At 36.8% G+C, this 17,244-nt stretch overlaps 1 protein-coding gene across 1 annotated transcript in view; it reads left to right on the top strand.

The window, feature by feature from the left end:
* The window catches only part of LOC124167162, a 31,629-nt gene that overhangs the window by 5,465 nt on the left and 8,920 nt on the right, over positions 1–17,244 (top strand). Inside the window, exons 4-5 of the mRNA XM_046544970.1 lie at positions 7,627–7,754; positions 14,462–14,571. Coding sequence (XP_046400926.1) covers positions 7,627–7,754; positions 14,462–14,571 — 238 coding nt within the window. The remainder of the gene's footprint in view (positions 1–7,626; positions 7,755–14,461; positions 14,572–17,244) is intronic.

Raw genomic sequence — 17,244 nt, 5'->3', positions numbered from 1 at the left:
TGCCTCGACCTCACAATCAGACCACTGACTATCGTAGAACAGTTTCAGTGGTTTCAGTTTGTGAATATTTTTTGTTTTGCATTCTTTGGGAGTAAACAATCTAGAGCTTCCAGAATGTCTCTGTTTTTCCCGAACCAGTCAACCAAACTTGTAATAAATGAATCGATGCAAGATATGAATACTGATTGGAGTAAAGTAAGGGGGTTTGTCTCTCTTGGTTTGCTTCCCCAATCGTCAGGGCACAACAATTGCTGTTTCAAAATCGTCTTGAGATATTTTTTCAGCCGTATCAAATAATGAGGAGCATTGTTTAATATCGCCGCTATCTTCATTTTCAGATGGGTTACGCAAATACGTTAGTCGTTCGACTGTGTCATCAGCAAATTTAAGAGCAGACGAGATGTCACTTTCAGGTTTTTGGAGGTACTTCCAAAGAGTGATGCTAAATATGAATTCACACACCACCATTGCAACAAGGAAACCTCCTTTTTTAACAGAGGCTAGGAGATTGGTAGCTGAAGACGATATGACTCTTAATTCACAGTGTCCGGCAATATCTGGTGGAAATGTTTTATATCCATGAGAATAAAATAAAATGGTAAATTGCCACACAATTTTATTTACAAAATACCGACCCAGTTTCGACCTTGATAATGACACTACGTGTCGAAACGGGGTCGGTATTTTGCAAATAAAATTGTGTGGAAATTTACCATTTTATTTTATTCTCATGGATATCACTCTACTAGAAGTATATAACTCTTGCAGAGCAGCAACAATAGCTGGAAAAACTTCAACAAATGTATTGATAGAATCTTGCCTTTCAATGAATCTTGTGTCACACAGGCAGAGGAGGCGTGTTTTTTTAGAGTCTGGTAGAAGATTCTCAATAAGTCTTTTGAAAATATCACCACTTTGAGTATTATTTCTCATCATATTGACCACTTCACTTATAGTTCCCGAACAGTTCAGAACGTGTGTAAGGAGTCACTCAAACCAAATTTAGACGGTGTGCAACACAGTGCACATAAATAGCTTTGGGATGTGATTTGCGAAATCTTTTATGTACGCCAGGCAAATGACCACTAAACGTTGAAAAACCATCGTATCTTTGACCAATGACTTTATCCATGTTGAGACCTACATTTGCACAAATAGTTAAAATAGGTTCATAAATGCTTTCAGAAGACAAATCAGTTATGTGGGTAAACGCAATGAAGTCTTCTTTCAGGATCAGTTTATTTTCATTCGAAATGTGTCGAATGCAAAGTGAAAACTGCTCTTTTCCTGACACATCAAGCGTTTCATCTCCTAAAATCGAAAAACAATCTGCACTGTTTACAGATTGAACAACTTTTTTTCTGTATAAATTTTCCACAAATGTCAATAATTTCATTCTGTACTTCAGGGCTAATATAGGTTGCATTTCGTGCACCATTAAAAATGTGGTTTTTAAAACTTTCATCATTGACTGCTCGGTACCTGAGCAAGGCTTGAAATTCATCCTCCTTTTCTAAAGGTTTTTCAGCCATCAGTGGCCCACTGTCCCGATGTCCCTGAAGGGGTATTTCATTTTCTGCGCAGAATATAGGTAATTGTGTCAATTATAGGCTTGAGTGAAGCTCTGTTTTGTTCTTTTTCTTTCTTCTTCTGCGAATCCAACATCATTTTGATGTCTTCCACTCGGCCAGAATCGACCTTAATAAACTTTCTGCAACTACACAAGAAAATTTATGGTATTCAGAGTTACTGTGAGAGGTAAATTTATCTATTGCATCTTTCCACTTCCTATAAGGCATAGTTACTAATGCTTCCATTTTTGGTGTTGGCCTTTACAAGTGAACGCATTGGCAAATAACACTCATAACTTACAATAAGTTCCATCCTTAACCTTAGAATAAGAAAGCCAATTGAGCCTTTTTTGGCCAGGTACTCCGAAACTTTAATTTTTTATTGTTAATGACAGTTACTGGAAAAATATAACTCTCATCTGGATAAAATAAATCATTCAAAACTTTGCTTTTCAAATTCGCAGATTAATAAAACTTCGTTTTTGAGTGAAATAACTGGTCAGAAGCTATTCCTATATCTATAGAGGTTAGGCCAATGATGCTTACTTGATAATCTGTTGGCCAAATAGTACCTATTTGACTGGTCACAAGAGGATAAACAACACGGAGTTGGAGTTAACAGACTTCTTTCTTCTCCTGCCGAGCCATCAGTGGTTTCTTCTACCTCTTGGGGCAACAGCAAAACTAACACTTTTTCTCTTGGTTCCGTGTCCCTTTTAAAAGTTTTCGATTTAAAAAACTGATCAATGGTTCTCTTATTCATTGTTAAAAGAAGCAGCAGTGAGGAGTAAAATAAAAACTTGATTCCTTAACATTAAACAAACATTAACAGAACAACAATCATCCCTTCACTGTCAGTAAATATAAATTAGCTGGTGACTCGACAGAAGTCTTTACATCAACTAAACACAAGCAAATATTCAGCTATGGACACTGTTCATTTCGTTCATTTAAATTTGCGGGTGTGCTGGTATGGCAAAAGCAATTGGGGGTTAGGGGAGGGAAAGTTTTGCGGTACGTGACGTTCCCTTAGCCAGTCAACTGAGCCGAGCGTAAATGTATCGTTTCATAATTTATTTTTTTAACAAAAGGAAAAACCTTTTTTAACAATGATATGATGATTTATTATCTGTAGACTTTCTGTCAATCCATGCTTAATTAATTTTTTTTAAATTAAATTTTCTAGGGGGGTGGGAGGGGGTTCCGGACCCCCAGACCCTCCCCCCTGGCTATGCCACTGAACTTGGATATCAACCTATGTAACGTTATTTTTACAACTTATTGTGGATATTACAAATAGGATATCTATGTAACATTCTCAAAATATCCATTGTGTAATAACAACATGTTTTTCATATATCAACCTTGTTTACATATGCAATGTATATCATCTGCTGCTTGGGAACATAAGCATGTATGTACTGTAATTTGAATTAGTTTGATGAATCATGTGTGAGGGCAGTGACACTTCATCATTAAGATACATATTATTATTGACATAGTTAAAACATAAAATGCTATGTATTGACCTTATTATAAAATAAGATGCCCTAATCTTATAATTATCATGCCCCCCTAGCAGTGGCACAGCAAGGGGGGATAGGGAGCATGTTACGAACAAAACCGTTAATTTTAGCAGAAAAATATTACATAATCAATAAAAAATATTTATTCTACTCCACCAATATGTTTTAGCTAAACAACTTCCAGACAACCCATCAATTGTATAATTTTAAGTTCCAAAATAGCATAAAATGTGATTTATAGAGATTAAATTATTCACATTTTCCCGAGAGAGGGGTTCCTACCCTTAGGTCGTGTCCCCCCCCCCCCTACTCATTGTCCTGACTATGACCCTGCCCCCTAGTATTATTGATCCATTTACTTAAGTTATTGCTCATCACAATTAGCCTGACTACTTATGAAAGACAAATAGAGGCAAACCGAGAGGGTCGAAATCACCTAAATAGAGTTGATAATTATTCCTGAAATGCCCTGACAGGTGTGATTGCTTCTCATCATAGGCCAAACTAATGCTTAGTACTGATGGTATTCCCCTAACGGATGAATATGTACAAGAGACCCAATTGTGGCAGGCGATATCTATTGGTTATCTAAATAAGGTTGATACATCCACAACACGCTGTTATCCCAAACAGTATACTTAGGTAGCATATGTTCTGTATGGAAATAAAGAGTGCGAATATTTTCTCAGTATGTCTAGGAATTTCAAAAAATCCTAATAAGCACAACTATTATCCACTCATTAGATGTTGTGAAGATATCAAAGAGATGTTGTAATATGTCCACTGTTGGACATTGCTGCGATGTTGTTTGGAGGTCCTATGGATATTTGACATATATCCACACAACGTTAATTTGATTAACATCAATATTGCATAGATGTCATATGTTTATGCCTACAATGTTGTCTGGATTTTTTTAGGATATTGATTATTGTTGGGGGAAGGAGCAGAAGCCCCCCTTATAATTGAGGATCTATCATTCCACTGCCGTATAGCCTACATGTATGCATATTTTTGCTTTTACATTTCATGGCATAAATACATATTTTCAACTAGTAATAATATTTGACTTAGAGAGCAGTACAATTAAGTGTGAATTCAGATAATATGTACAATATGGCATGGAATTACAGCATTAAAACTCTGAAGATTTAAGGGTAATTTTACACGAATAAAACTAAAAAATATTTAAAATCACCAAGCTTTTTATGAGTTACATTATAGCCTCGCATGGTAAAATGATTTTTCAATCAAATTTTTACTTATTTCAATCAACGCTAATTAATCAGCATGCACATATAGATTGCTGAGGACGATGAGTGCTGTCCATAACATTTGGAACTTCCCAGATAACACGGCATTTGTATTACATCAATAATACACAAAAAATACGTGCCCAAATACATATGTATAAGATGGAATACGATCGTATTACATCGGTATATTTCACGTAGAAGTGGTTCAAAAGTCCCTATGGATGTATGTATTCGTGCGTATTACAAATTGGAAATCTGAATACCCATACATGAATTATACATATGTATACAAAGGAATACAATCGTATTACGTCTGTATATTTCACGTAAAAGTGGCTCAAAAGTCCCTCAGGATGTATGTATACATGCGTATTACAAATTGGAAATCTGAATATCCTTACATGTAATATACATATGTATCTGCAGGCCCTCGTACACGAATTATACATATTGATTTTCTGACCCACATCCACTTAATATCAATATGGATCAAACGGATGAATAAATATAAGGAAACCAGAACATACAGATAATAAAACATTTATTCAAAGAGAAAAATAAAATAATACACACAAATAACAAGTGTGGCCATGAATATTGCTAACAAGCATTAAGGGCCAGCAAACAGTAGGTGAAACTTAGTTAAAACAAATGGCACAAAGATAAATCAAGTACAAACAATGGTTTGAGTTGGAAAATAGAAAAAAATGTTAGCACGGAACAAGCGTTGTAACCCATTGCACAAGAAGAAACCTGAATTCAGAAAACCAACTCTGCACAATTAGCCACTTTCTGAAAGGAGAAAAGAAGAAGTCAAGTTTAAAAGTCATGCAAAAATATATCTTTTTGTAAGATCTGAATAGGAGCTCAAGGCCTTTCAATTTTTTTTTTTTCAATTCATATAGGCAGTCAGTATTCTGTGAAGTCTGTAATTTTAGTACTAATTCTGTATTCTGAATGCAAATGAAAGTTTGGCTTCTCTGCTAGATTCCAGACATAAGTTTTAAATTTTTTCATTTACCAATCATGTCGAGGTCCCAGCTAGCGCAGATTTGACCTTGTCCTTTGAGAAATCATATATTTTGGGGAAATGCTTTCATTTTACAAAATTAATAGCCTTTCTCTTGAGAAGAATGAGAAATATGAGAAAAGATCATATGACTACTTTTAAATATAAATTAACTAGGAAAACGTGAATCCATTGGTATGCTTATTTAGTACATGATACTAATATATTAGTACCATGATTAAGTAGCGGATGACTCACACAGAAAAAATATAAACTTGTGATATCAAATTTTTAAACAAATAAATTTCATACATAATAGATAATTTCAGGCTTAACTTTAAGAAACCTCTCCATTATGGTTTAAAAAAATTTTTCCCTCAAAGCTTACCTCGGTATTAACAATTCCACCTGGTCTTCTGGCTTTGCGTCGTCGTTTTTTTTCGTAATCCATTCTCCTCTTGTCCAGGCCAAGCTATTTACATCGTCGCCTGCTGGGTATGCGCGAAAGAGCATGAAAAGAAAATTACAATTGATTAATTTGGCCCGTACGCACCTTTTTCTTACATATAATGACAAACTTTCGCATGAAAATTACGTATTTATCTTGTGTTAATAATAATGACGAAATGCACCTTGATTGACTGCATTTCAAGATGAAAGAAATATTACATTTTGCTTTAAGGGAACCGATATTACACGACCAATACTTCTTGTTCGTTAAATAATTAGAAGTAGAGGGCAAAACCGCTCGGAACCTCGAGGAATCTGTTAGTGACAAGGCTACGCTGATAAGTCTAAGGTCAAAGATGTTATGACTAAAGCATAGGATAACTAGGAATGCAAGAACTACAATACAGTAGGTTGTGGTAATAAACAGCGATAAAACAACCTACACGTGAACGAAAACATTCCTTTAAACAATTTTTTCTGCTCTTAATTAAGAGAAGAAAAAATGTAACTTCAGCCGCGAAGCACGGAATTACTATACGACGCATAATCTATTAATTTATACGTACAAGATTGACATTACTATGTTTTACCATATAACTTCAATGGACACCAGTCTCCTCGATACATAACTCAACAAAAAAGGAAAACAATAGCCAAACATAAACAAAATAATTACCTCTATTGGCGCAATGTGTTGACCACATTGCGCCAATAGTTGTATCCAAATATACTCAAATAACATAATTAATGTAGTCTATGTATGCGTACAATATAATAAAAGATAAATCATACCTTACCTTAATTATCCAGTGACAGGAAACTGTTGGAGCTGGCTTGCACGAATCGCAATAACGTGCGGGATTGAAGCACATTTCCAGCAAAACATAGCTTCGGTTTGAGCACACCCTCCACACGCACCGGTTATCGAGGATTAAAACACTATGTCAATTCTTCCAATACGTATAATAATACAAACAAATATAAAATTAACTATACATCAGTAGCCGGAGTTCCTCCTACAGCACGTTCTTGACGTTCTCGTAGTCTCGAACGAAATGCCGAGCTAACTGTTAACGAGATTATCACTCCCACTCACTTCCCTAGCCTGTTGCGACAGAATTGAGAATTTAATTGTTTAAACAGTTAATTTAAAATATTGTTTAAAAAATTAAACTTCGCTTTTACTTTTGCGCTGTGCAAGAACTATTTTTTGTATTTTTCATGTATTGTGAACCATTTTCCATGTGTATATTTCGCGGATGGACACTGAATTTTACATATGTAATACGTCTGTATTTCGCGTGCATTTACAAATTAACATAAATATGGTCGCCATACTACCCTTGCTCACATCGATCAGTATATGATTTATTTTTAAGCTTCCTGGGTATAAATTCGAATGGATGAATGATCATTGAAATGAGGAAATCTGGCGTTTGCAGTGAACATATTATTTCTGCAAAAATGTTTCTGAACATTTCACTAGACGCCACGAAAATCCACCTCTCAAAAATTACAGGAAATATACATAATGTATATTTTGTGTATTTTTGACCACATTTACATATGTATTTCCTCTGTATTCATACATATGTAAAAGTAGCAAGTGTTACACGATATTTACATTTGTATTTTTGACCACATTTACATAAGTATTCAAATTTCAAAAATACAAATGTATTGTTGGGGTTTATATGCATCAATAATAATTAGAATCAATTTGTTTTCGCAATTAACTAGCGAGACTGTAGAAATGTAGAGGAATTTTTATGAAGTCTTTTAAAAGATTAATTCTGCACAATTTTCTCTTTCAGTTACCATGGGATTACTGTTACTGGCTTGGGAGAAAAATAAAGGAAATCATGACTTAGCAAGCTTAGTGAGAAAATCTACTCTGACTGGTGATGAAAAAGTGAATGATATTACCATTTCCATACTTAAAGTAAGTATACTAATATATTTTTGTTGGTACATAAAAATATCTACAACCCAAAAAAGCGTTATTTATGCCTCTTAATTTTCTGTCTCGTAATCAACAATTAACGTATCCATGCCATGGGGAGGCAGATATTCTCAGGTAGGAATAAAATTAGGGCACTTGGGACATTGCATGCAAGAAAATTACTCTGCTGCGACTCAATGGATCAATTACATAAATGTCATTGGGCATCATAACACATTATGGCCTGCACACGTGTTTTTACGTGTTTCAGCCGCCAGCGCTTATGTGCCGATCACGCGTTTTTACGTTTTCATGCAGTGCAGTCTCCTGCTGACCTCTACGGATTTATTTGGAAGTATTTCGACCTAGTTCTGGTTTGTACGTCTTCAGGTAGCTTTACTGATTGTTTTTGTGAAAGTTTTTCTTATTGACGTCTTTTTTATCGACGTTATAATACTTTGAACATATATTGAGGCCTATGGCATATAATTTGACCGGCCCCAATGGCTAGTCTAGTTTAAAGGGTGCCAGACCAAGAGGTGATAACCATCAATCATAAAGTAGGGCCACTCAGTCATCAATTTATTTGATGGCTACATCAGTATAGCAATACCTTTGATATTCATACACTTAAAACTCAGAAAATGCATAGGTGGATTTCGGGGGAGGTACGGAGGTACATGCTCCCCCCCCTCAGACCATTAAAAAATAGGCAAGATGGTCCCACTATCATTCCGTTCGTTTTGTTTTGTGCATTACGTGGTACCCTCGTGGTGCCCCCCCCCCCCCCAGAATAAAATCCTGGATCTGGCCTTGATAAAATGGCATTCATTTTTTGAATACTCTATTATCAATAGAAATTACTTCAAGAGGGGAAGAGTCAAGGTCATCACCACAAAAAATGCAACCAGTCTCCTCATATTCCTGACTTTAATCAAATATACCTGATTAATTGAACCTGTTTTGGGTTTGAAAAAAAACTGGACTCAAATTTGGAGGATGATTAAAATTTGCATGTGTTGAATAAGCAAAACCAAAATTATATTTTTGTGACATTGCAGTCATTTATTCCGGGATTTGAAGAACTAGATTTTCATCAACTGATATCCGAGGATGTTACACATGTTTTAAAGCAACTCCGATTTAATCTTCAAAGATAAATAATTATTTGTTGTCACATAAAGGTGGTGCTTATTTTTAATGTTTTCAAATTTCTTTTGGAACGCCCCTCAGCTTTGTTTCATTTGGTTAGAAAATTAATCATAAAAATATTTTTGCAATTGGATCCTGGGAAAATGTGCTACATTGCACATTTGCATTTTTGTTTTTATAGGTGTTTTTCGGACATAACTGAAGATGATGTGACTCTTGGATTTTTTAAATCACTTTTTCTGTTATTTACAACGACTTGTTAGACATTTTAGTGCATCTCCTCATTGTTATTGTTATAAATATACTCAAATAACCTCTAACTACCTCCTACAAACTTGCCAAATATTTCTCCCATCCAGAATTAAAATTGGCCACTGTCCTAAAAGAAGATGAGATGGTGTGCACATGCAATGTAGGAAACCTATTTCAAAATAGATCTCACTATTCATATCCTATGTATTAAGAAGGGGAAGCATAGTAGCCGAGTGGGTAGAGCCCTTGGCTGCTAATGGAGGAGTGTCAGCTTCAAATCTAAGGTGAACCCTACAGATACCCCCAGATAAAATCCTCCAGGAGGTGTGAGGTGGCTCAGGGTAAGGAACTGACCCCCCCCCTACACTGAATGTGTGAAATTTACATGCCTTTGCCTTAGCCCAGGGTGAGCTCTATTCTCATCTATCAATTAACCTACCAACGGGTTGCAAGAACAAAGGTATCAAGAATAAGTTGGGTCATGGTTGGAAGTTGGTGTGAAAACGAAAATTTTGCACCTGAATTAAATGGTGTGTGTTAGAGTATAAGGGCAGTATGTACTTTGTGTCATGGTGCATCTACCTATATAATGAAATTACCCTTCTTCTTAATCAAAGACAGCCATCCGTTGCAGAAAATTTTCTCGGGTTTTCCACCGGTTGATGTCGTCCATGTCTCCCGACGTTTCGATCCGCGACTTGCTGATCATCCTCAGGCGATCTTCCAAATGCCGTTCTTCGAAAAATTTTCAGATCCCCTGAGAATGATCAGCAAGAAGCGGATCGAAACGTCGGGAGACATGGACGACATCAACCGGTGGAAAACCCGAGAAAATTTACTGCAACTGATACGCCGGGAAAACCTAAGGTCATACAACGCAGCCATCCGACGCACAAAGTGGGCCAAAATTCTGTGGGACGAGGGGATCTGGCAGTCGCCTCATGAATTCTCTAATTTCTCCGTCACTCACGATGTCTACGCAGACACAATGCCATTCCAGGTTGCCTGGACCATTACTCCTCTGGACATCACCCACATTTGGGCTCTCCCTGAACAATTATCAATATATGAGATGGAATCCTGGGCCTGCTTAATGGCGGCAGTGCATGCCATTACAGTGCTACTTAAGTTTAGCAATATTATGGTTCATAGTGATAAACAATCTGTTGTATTTGCATTGGAAAAGAGAAAGGGTTTGATATTTTGTGTAATAAATTTAGTGTTTTTGTACCTTAAAATAATAAAGGATAAGTCACGCAATGTGATGTTGCGAGTGCCCCCTGAGGACTTGGGAATAGCCATTAGCGGAAATGCACATTGCAGCCTTGTCATAACCAACACACCTCTTTCTACCAAGTTATTATAGACCCATTTATAGATTGTGTCACTGGGTCGGGTAAAGTGATCTGGCAACACCTCCCCATGCCCATTATCCAACCAACCTGGAATAGCGTTGCATCTGCATAGGCGTCATAAGTGACGGAGAAATTAGAGAATTCACGAGGCGACTGCCAGATCCCCTCCTCAGATCATATGGCAGTTGGTGTATTGTATATACAATTGCATAGCATACACACCAACCGCCTTCCTATAAAAAATAGTTAACAATTGATGATAAGTCCAAGAGTCACTCTGTGAAAATATTTATGAAGACTTGAATATAGGGTAAAGCTATTTACCTTTACTGTTAGGTTTTCACGAAAGCTGTAATTCCAATTTCAATTTTTAATTGTCGTTGACTAGGTTGATTGAATGGTGGGTAGGGTGTTCAACTGGTGCCCTGGCACTTAAAACTTTCTAGATCCATCCATGTTTAACCTCACTGTCATTTGGGTACAGAGGATTAGAGCATCCCAAATAATGTAACATAGTCACACATCCTATTATCGATGAAATTACTTTAATCCTGCATGTTTATGCAACCCACGTAACAAGAAGACATTGTTGGTTGCCTGTATTAGTTTGACTTTAAATCCACGTCAGGGCTACCCAAAGCCTCCAAGTATGTACAGGAACAGTATGTACAAGGACTGAAAAATGAACTACCTGGGCCTGGACTGAAGGCGCCACATACTCATACAAGCTGAGTTTGACGACTGGAATTAATGATGTTATCTTCATTAGAGGAAAACGTATACAGCAGTAAGGACATTAGGAAGAGAATTGCGTTAGCAAAGGAGGCATTCATGAAAGGGAAGGAGCTTATGAGAGGGTTGTTATGTTAGAGTTTAAAGAAAAGACTAGTGAAGAGTTTGATCTGGAGTGTAGCGCTTTATGGCATGGAAGCATGTACCTTTAGGAAGGAGGACAAGAGGAGGCTGGAGGTGTTCAAGATGTGGGTGTGGAGAAGAATGGAGAAGGTGAAGTGGACAGAAAGGAGGAGAAACAACGAAGTGCTGGACATGGGGGGTGAGGACAGGTAGCTTCTACATGAGATACGAAGAAGGCAGAACGTATTGATTGAGCAAGTTCTTAGTGGGTAGGGGATGCTGAAAAGAGTGTTAGAGGGAAGAATGTTGGATGAAAGAAGGAATGGAAGGAAGAGAATAGAATTTTTAGATAGAATGACAGGAGTAGCCATTACCTATTTTGAACAGAAAAGGGAAGTCCATGAGAGGAGGTCCAATCGACTGCTGGAATGCTCCATGCAAACCTACCAAAATTGATAGAATACTTTAGTAATAATCTTCTCCTACAAACATAAAAAGGGCTCATCCATAGCAAATCACGCCAAGTGGACATTTGTATTCATAGGGAAAGGATCTGTTGGAAGGTTAAGAGCAGTGGTGGCAGTGGCAAAAGTGTTGTCCACCTCTCATCCTCCTTCAAATGTCACCTCCCCACCTAACCCTCACCTCTCTATGAAATGTGTGAAAATGTAAATCTTTCTCATTTGTCAAAAATTAAGTCCAAAGCCCTAGTTGTTTTCTTCCAAAGTTTTGATAGAAAATGGATTACTCTTCCCTTTTTCAGCGAGATTTTCCATGCTGAACTGGAACTAAATGCATACAACAAGCAATCTTCACACATCACGCTTATTCCATCATGCAAAAATAAACACAGCACTTACAAAAAAAAACTATGCACATGAGTACTAGACACCAGACTGATAATAAATAACTAGCCACAAAAAAACTGTCTGTGACACCAAAACTCAAGTGAAACAAGCTTTGTCAAAATTACCACATCGTCTCTGCAAGGACTTAATGGAGGAGTAGGACTGTCAGCAACACAGCACACACATATGCAAAATCATGTATTCCACTACATGAGCGAAACCCCTCTGAATAATTTCTGGCAGTGAACTTGCCACTACATGCTGCAGCATGCAGAGTACCAGGGGTGCAGCTAAGAATTAAGGCTGGGGGAGGTTTAGGTGCAACTAATACCGGGGTGTGTGGGGGTTTGGTAAACCCACCAGGATAAGCGGTAGGTGCGAGATTAATAAATTGCAGAATTTTAAGATAAATGGTTCAAAATGGTGAGTTTTACAGCTTACTGAGGGATATTTTATTAATCCTTACACTATTCTATTAGTAATATCAATCCAATTAAGTTGAAATTAAATGAATTAAACTTAAAAATTTCCCTGAGCTCAGCAGGGGGTTTTATCCCCCAAATAACCCCCCCCTCGCTGTGCCACAGCAGTGTACTACCACTCATATAGAGGAGAATTTTATTTTAAAGACTTGATGCATGTTTAACTGGTCTGTGCAGAAAAATCGCTCTAGTTGTTTTCAGAAAGGGCCCTAAGTGTCTTATTTCCAAATTTTTATGAGCACATCCCTTCACCAGACCAGCCACCAATGGTTAGCTGATTACCCTTTCTGGTATTGATTGTTTCTTTAAGTCTTTTTTTGTGAAAAGAATGAATGAAGATTGAGGAAGAGTCCAGTAATGTGGGTTTTTTCATTCAGAAACAATCTCAAACCTTCACCACTGTTTTGCATCATATGCACAAGGTTGGATTAGGGTACATGGATGTTTTAGGGGTTCATTAATTATTTTCCATGGCACCTTGGAGGTATCCAATACCTATCAGCAATATAGTGCGTCTGAGATCTGATATACTAAGATAAGAGGCTTTTTGATAATTATCCATTATTTTGGAACCTTTTCTGTTAATCTGGTGAAATAGACACTTTCATTTGGGATATATGTACCAAAACAGATTTCCATATAAACAAATTTGATATAATAAAATTAATTTTGTATTTATTTACCTAATAGGAGGCTCAAACACTTGGCTTAGAATAGACAAATCACGAAAACCTAACAGTGTCCTAAATAATTGTGCAAACAATAAATTATCACTAAATGTTTGACAATCCCAAGTAATATTTACTATGCAGTGGTAGCACAATGATGCATACGTTGAGGGAGGCTTATTTGCTTTGGTACCCCTTGCTGCTGGGCAAATGCAATTCATTCTGATAAAAGAGTATTTTGTCTGAAAACCAGTCCTACTGACCACGCTGAATAAAGGTGGGGGTGGCCCCCTATAGTTATTGGAAAAACTAAAAAGATAAAAATCTTCATAATAGCTCTCCAATGAAAGTTTAACAAACAATTATTTTTATTACAAAGCACAGCATGAAACAAGTGACTTAGTGTGCAGTCACACGCACCGGTGCAAAGTTAAATACACTTAAGATGAAGTTTACCATGAAAAAATATTTGACTGAGCCAGAATTTGAACTTGGATCTCCCACTTGTCGGTTGGGCATGTTTGCCAGTTATACCACCAAGCCATTTTCTCAGAGCGAACTTCGGGATGGGTTTCACCAAACAAGGTGTTGACATCTCCGAATTCGTCGTCGCCGAATAGAGTGACAAAGTAGGGTTTTTCACTCCGACAGTGATTTAGTAAGCACAACCTCCACCGTATGTGCCACAGTGTGGGTTTGTGATGTAAGCACCTTGTTCAGTGAAAACCATTCTGAAGTTCGCTCTGAGAAAATGGCTTGTTGGTGTAACTGGCAAACATGCCTGACCAGAAATTTGGAGATCAGGGTTCCAATTCCAGCTAAGCCAAATATTTTTTATGGTAAAATTCATCCTTGGTGTGTTTAAAAATTAAATGATGAATATCTGAAAGCCACTTGTCCATGCATATCAGACCTCAGACCAATTATTGCTGATGGGTACTGCATACCTTCTCCCTCCTCTCCCAAAACAATGACCTTAATCTGCCCAGGAGGACTATGTCTTATAGACCCCATCTACACTCTCAGCAGCCCCACTAAAAAATAATTCTGGACTATATAAAGAAGAGACTGAAGAAATTATCTCTTTTCCATCAGGAAAGACTGCTTAAAGAGGATTGCCTGAAGAAAGGATGGGTCTTGACTGGTTATCCAGCAACTGCATCGCAAGCAGCTGAATTGGATAAAATAGAAACTCCACCAAACAGGTAAAAGAGCAAAACAGTGACTGGCATTTCACGATGACAAGAAGAAGACACACGTCTCATTTAAATCTCAGAAGTACACAACCTAGATAGCACAAAGTAAGAGAGTTATCCGTTTCTTATGGTTTTCTCATGGAAAAAAATGATAAGCAGCTTTTCGTAAGCTAAGGGGCTTATATGAGGTAAGGGTAAGATTTTATGGAAGAATAGGTAAGGAATGCCGTCAAATATCCTCAGACAGCGTAAGTCGCATCTGCTGGAGCGCCAAAGGCAGCTGAGCAGCGTACTACACCTGCTACGCTGCTCATCCCGACATGAATTTAAAGCCTATCGGTGAAATTCAGCGAGTCTTTATAAGAGCTTAACAACTGATAACAGATTTTCCCGTAAATAGAAAAAAATTAGCATCTGCAACCGACCAGCTATATAAGATATAAAGCATAATTTAAGTACTTTATCCTTATAGTGGAAAGAAAAAAAATTAATACCAGGGAGAACCAAACTTATGACATATGCATCCGCAGCTCTAAATGTTAACCACTACACCACGGCAACTGATGAGAGGTATAGAGAGGGGAGATTTAGAGGCGTAGTTACCAGTTTAAAATCCAATTATGAAGAAAAAAACTTGGCTGGTAGGTGCATGAAAAACTGAAATTATTCAAGGTCCTCACAATATAATATTTATGAATTTAATTTATGGTCTGATAATCAGATGAATATAATATACATTAGAGATTCCTTCCGGCATTTTTATATCATTCTACGTTCCTATTCTTGTGAAATTATGTGTTTTTCTTACAACCGTCGTTTTGCCATCAATTCATAAATGTGAATGATTTTCAAATTATGGCCGGATGATGTCATTTCTACTCACATTAGAGAAGTGCCAAGAATGGAAAAATTATTCTTATACATAAATCCCTTAATGAATACTCTAAAATGATGAAATAAAAACAACATCTACGGAAGTGCTGAAAGTTTGGCATCCATTTTGTCATTTCTCTAAATGTTTGTCGGCCTGGCCGTAAGAAACCCATAACAAGCTTACTTGATAAGAGACTTCCTTATTTCTTCCTTTCACCTTATCTCAATGACTTATTATGTGCTAGCTGGGAATACTTCACCACTTTTCAACCTAACAATCATATTCTCAATGACAAGTTGAAATAGATTTCATGGGTATGGTATTTGGAGGAGGCGACTGACAGCTGAGGTCATTTGCGCCATGAGGGAAGAGTAGGTAAGGAAGGGTGGAGAGGAACCCGGCATCAGCATTAGGTGCTCTTCTTAGCAATTAGCTCCTCTTAACAAAAGGTGCCAAGGGGATCACGGCTTGACGTCCCATCCGACGGATGGAGTGTTGCGCTTGAAATATCCTCCACACTTCATTCAAGCAGGGACCGGGTAGTCTCTGAAAATTCTCTTCCACCACCGGGATTTGAACCTGAGCCCGCCGGGTGGAAAGCCAACACTCTAGCCACCACACCAACCCGATCCCAATATAGATTTCATTCTCTAGGAAATTATTATATGCTGATGCTGACACCACCAAGCATAAGAATTCATAAATACTTTTCATTTTTCACGTATTTTCTAGACTATAAGATAGCTAACAGACTTTCAAACAGCCTAATTTCTGGGTTTACATTAGGGGCTTATTTATCCTCATCACTTATTTGCTGAATCAACAAGCGTAAAAGAATGCCTACTTCTGAAAATGCTGATACAAAAATCTTTTCAAGGATTCACTTGCTGTGCATGGCAGCAATGATATGCCAAAACAACTCTTACAATTCAACATGCCACAATCTCAGCAAAATTGTCAGTATTAGTCTCTTACAGGACAGCATAAGGTAAAAAATGGAGCTGTAAGCATGGAAAGTATAAGCATTTCCTCTTTGCAAATAGCTTTTCAATAATTTGATTTGAAAATTTTGGAAAATCATTTCTTATGGATAAAAAACATGAAATTCCAATCTACGTTGAAAAGTATTTTCCCATGCATTTACAGTGTTGCCTGCTACAATATTATATACTAACAAAGCTCATTCATATTTTACTTAAAATTGAATTTAGAAAATTAAAATCATCCCATGTAGAACTCACAGTAATACACTTGAAACTTATTAGATAGGTGATATCAATTACAAAATAGAAAAAATATTCTCCGAATTTCCAATTTTTCAGAATTATTGGTACTATGCATCAGTATATAAACAGTGGTTGATGAATAAAATAACTAAAAAATAATAATCATTGAACCAGCAAAATAAAATAAAATTCATTCAATGGCTTAATTACAACTTAGTTTCCATATTTCTCCAGAAAAGTCTCGATCTGAAGAAGTGGACTGCAACTACATATGTATAGCAAATCGGTACATATAGACAATCAGATGAGAGAATATAGAAAACCTCTTAGACTAAAATATCATTCAAATATCACAACAGAAATTTACACACTTAATTTAACTTTTGATGTAATCTCCATAGTTTCTATTGCAGATTATAAGTACATAATCCTATTCTTTTTTCAATCAGTAGGATTTGACAATGTAGCTATAGGTATACTTATGTATCTACTTCAGTGAATTGGATAGTTTACATACTTCCGTATATGTGTATGTACATATACATATATACTTGGGTAAATTTAAAAATCTTGGAGTAAAAA

This window comes from Ischnura elegans, chromosome 10 (genome assembly GCF_921293095.1).
Source record: "Ischnura elegans chromosome 10, ioIscEleg1.1, whole genome shotgun sequence".
Classification (NCBI taxonomy): Eukaryota; Metazoa; Arthropoda; class Insecta; order Odonata; family Coenagrionidae; genus Ischnura; species Ischnura elegans.
This window is presented reverse-complemented; position numbering and strand designations above follow the sequence as displayed.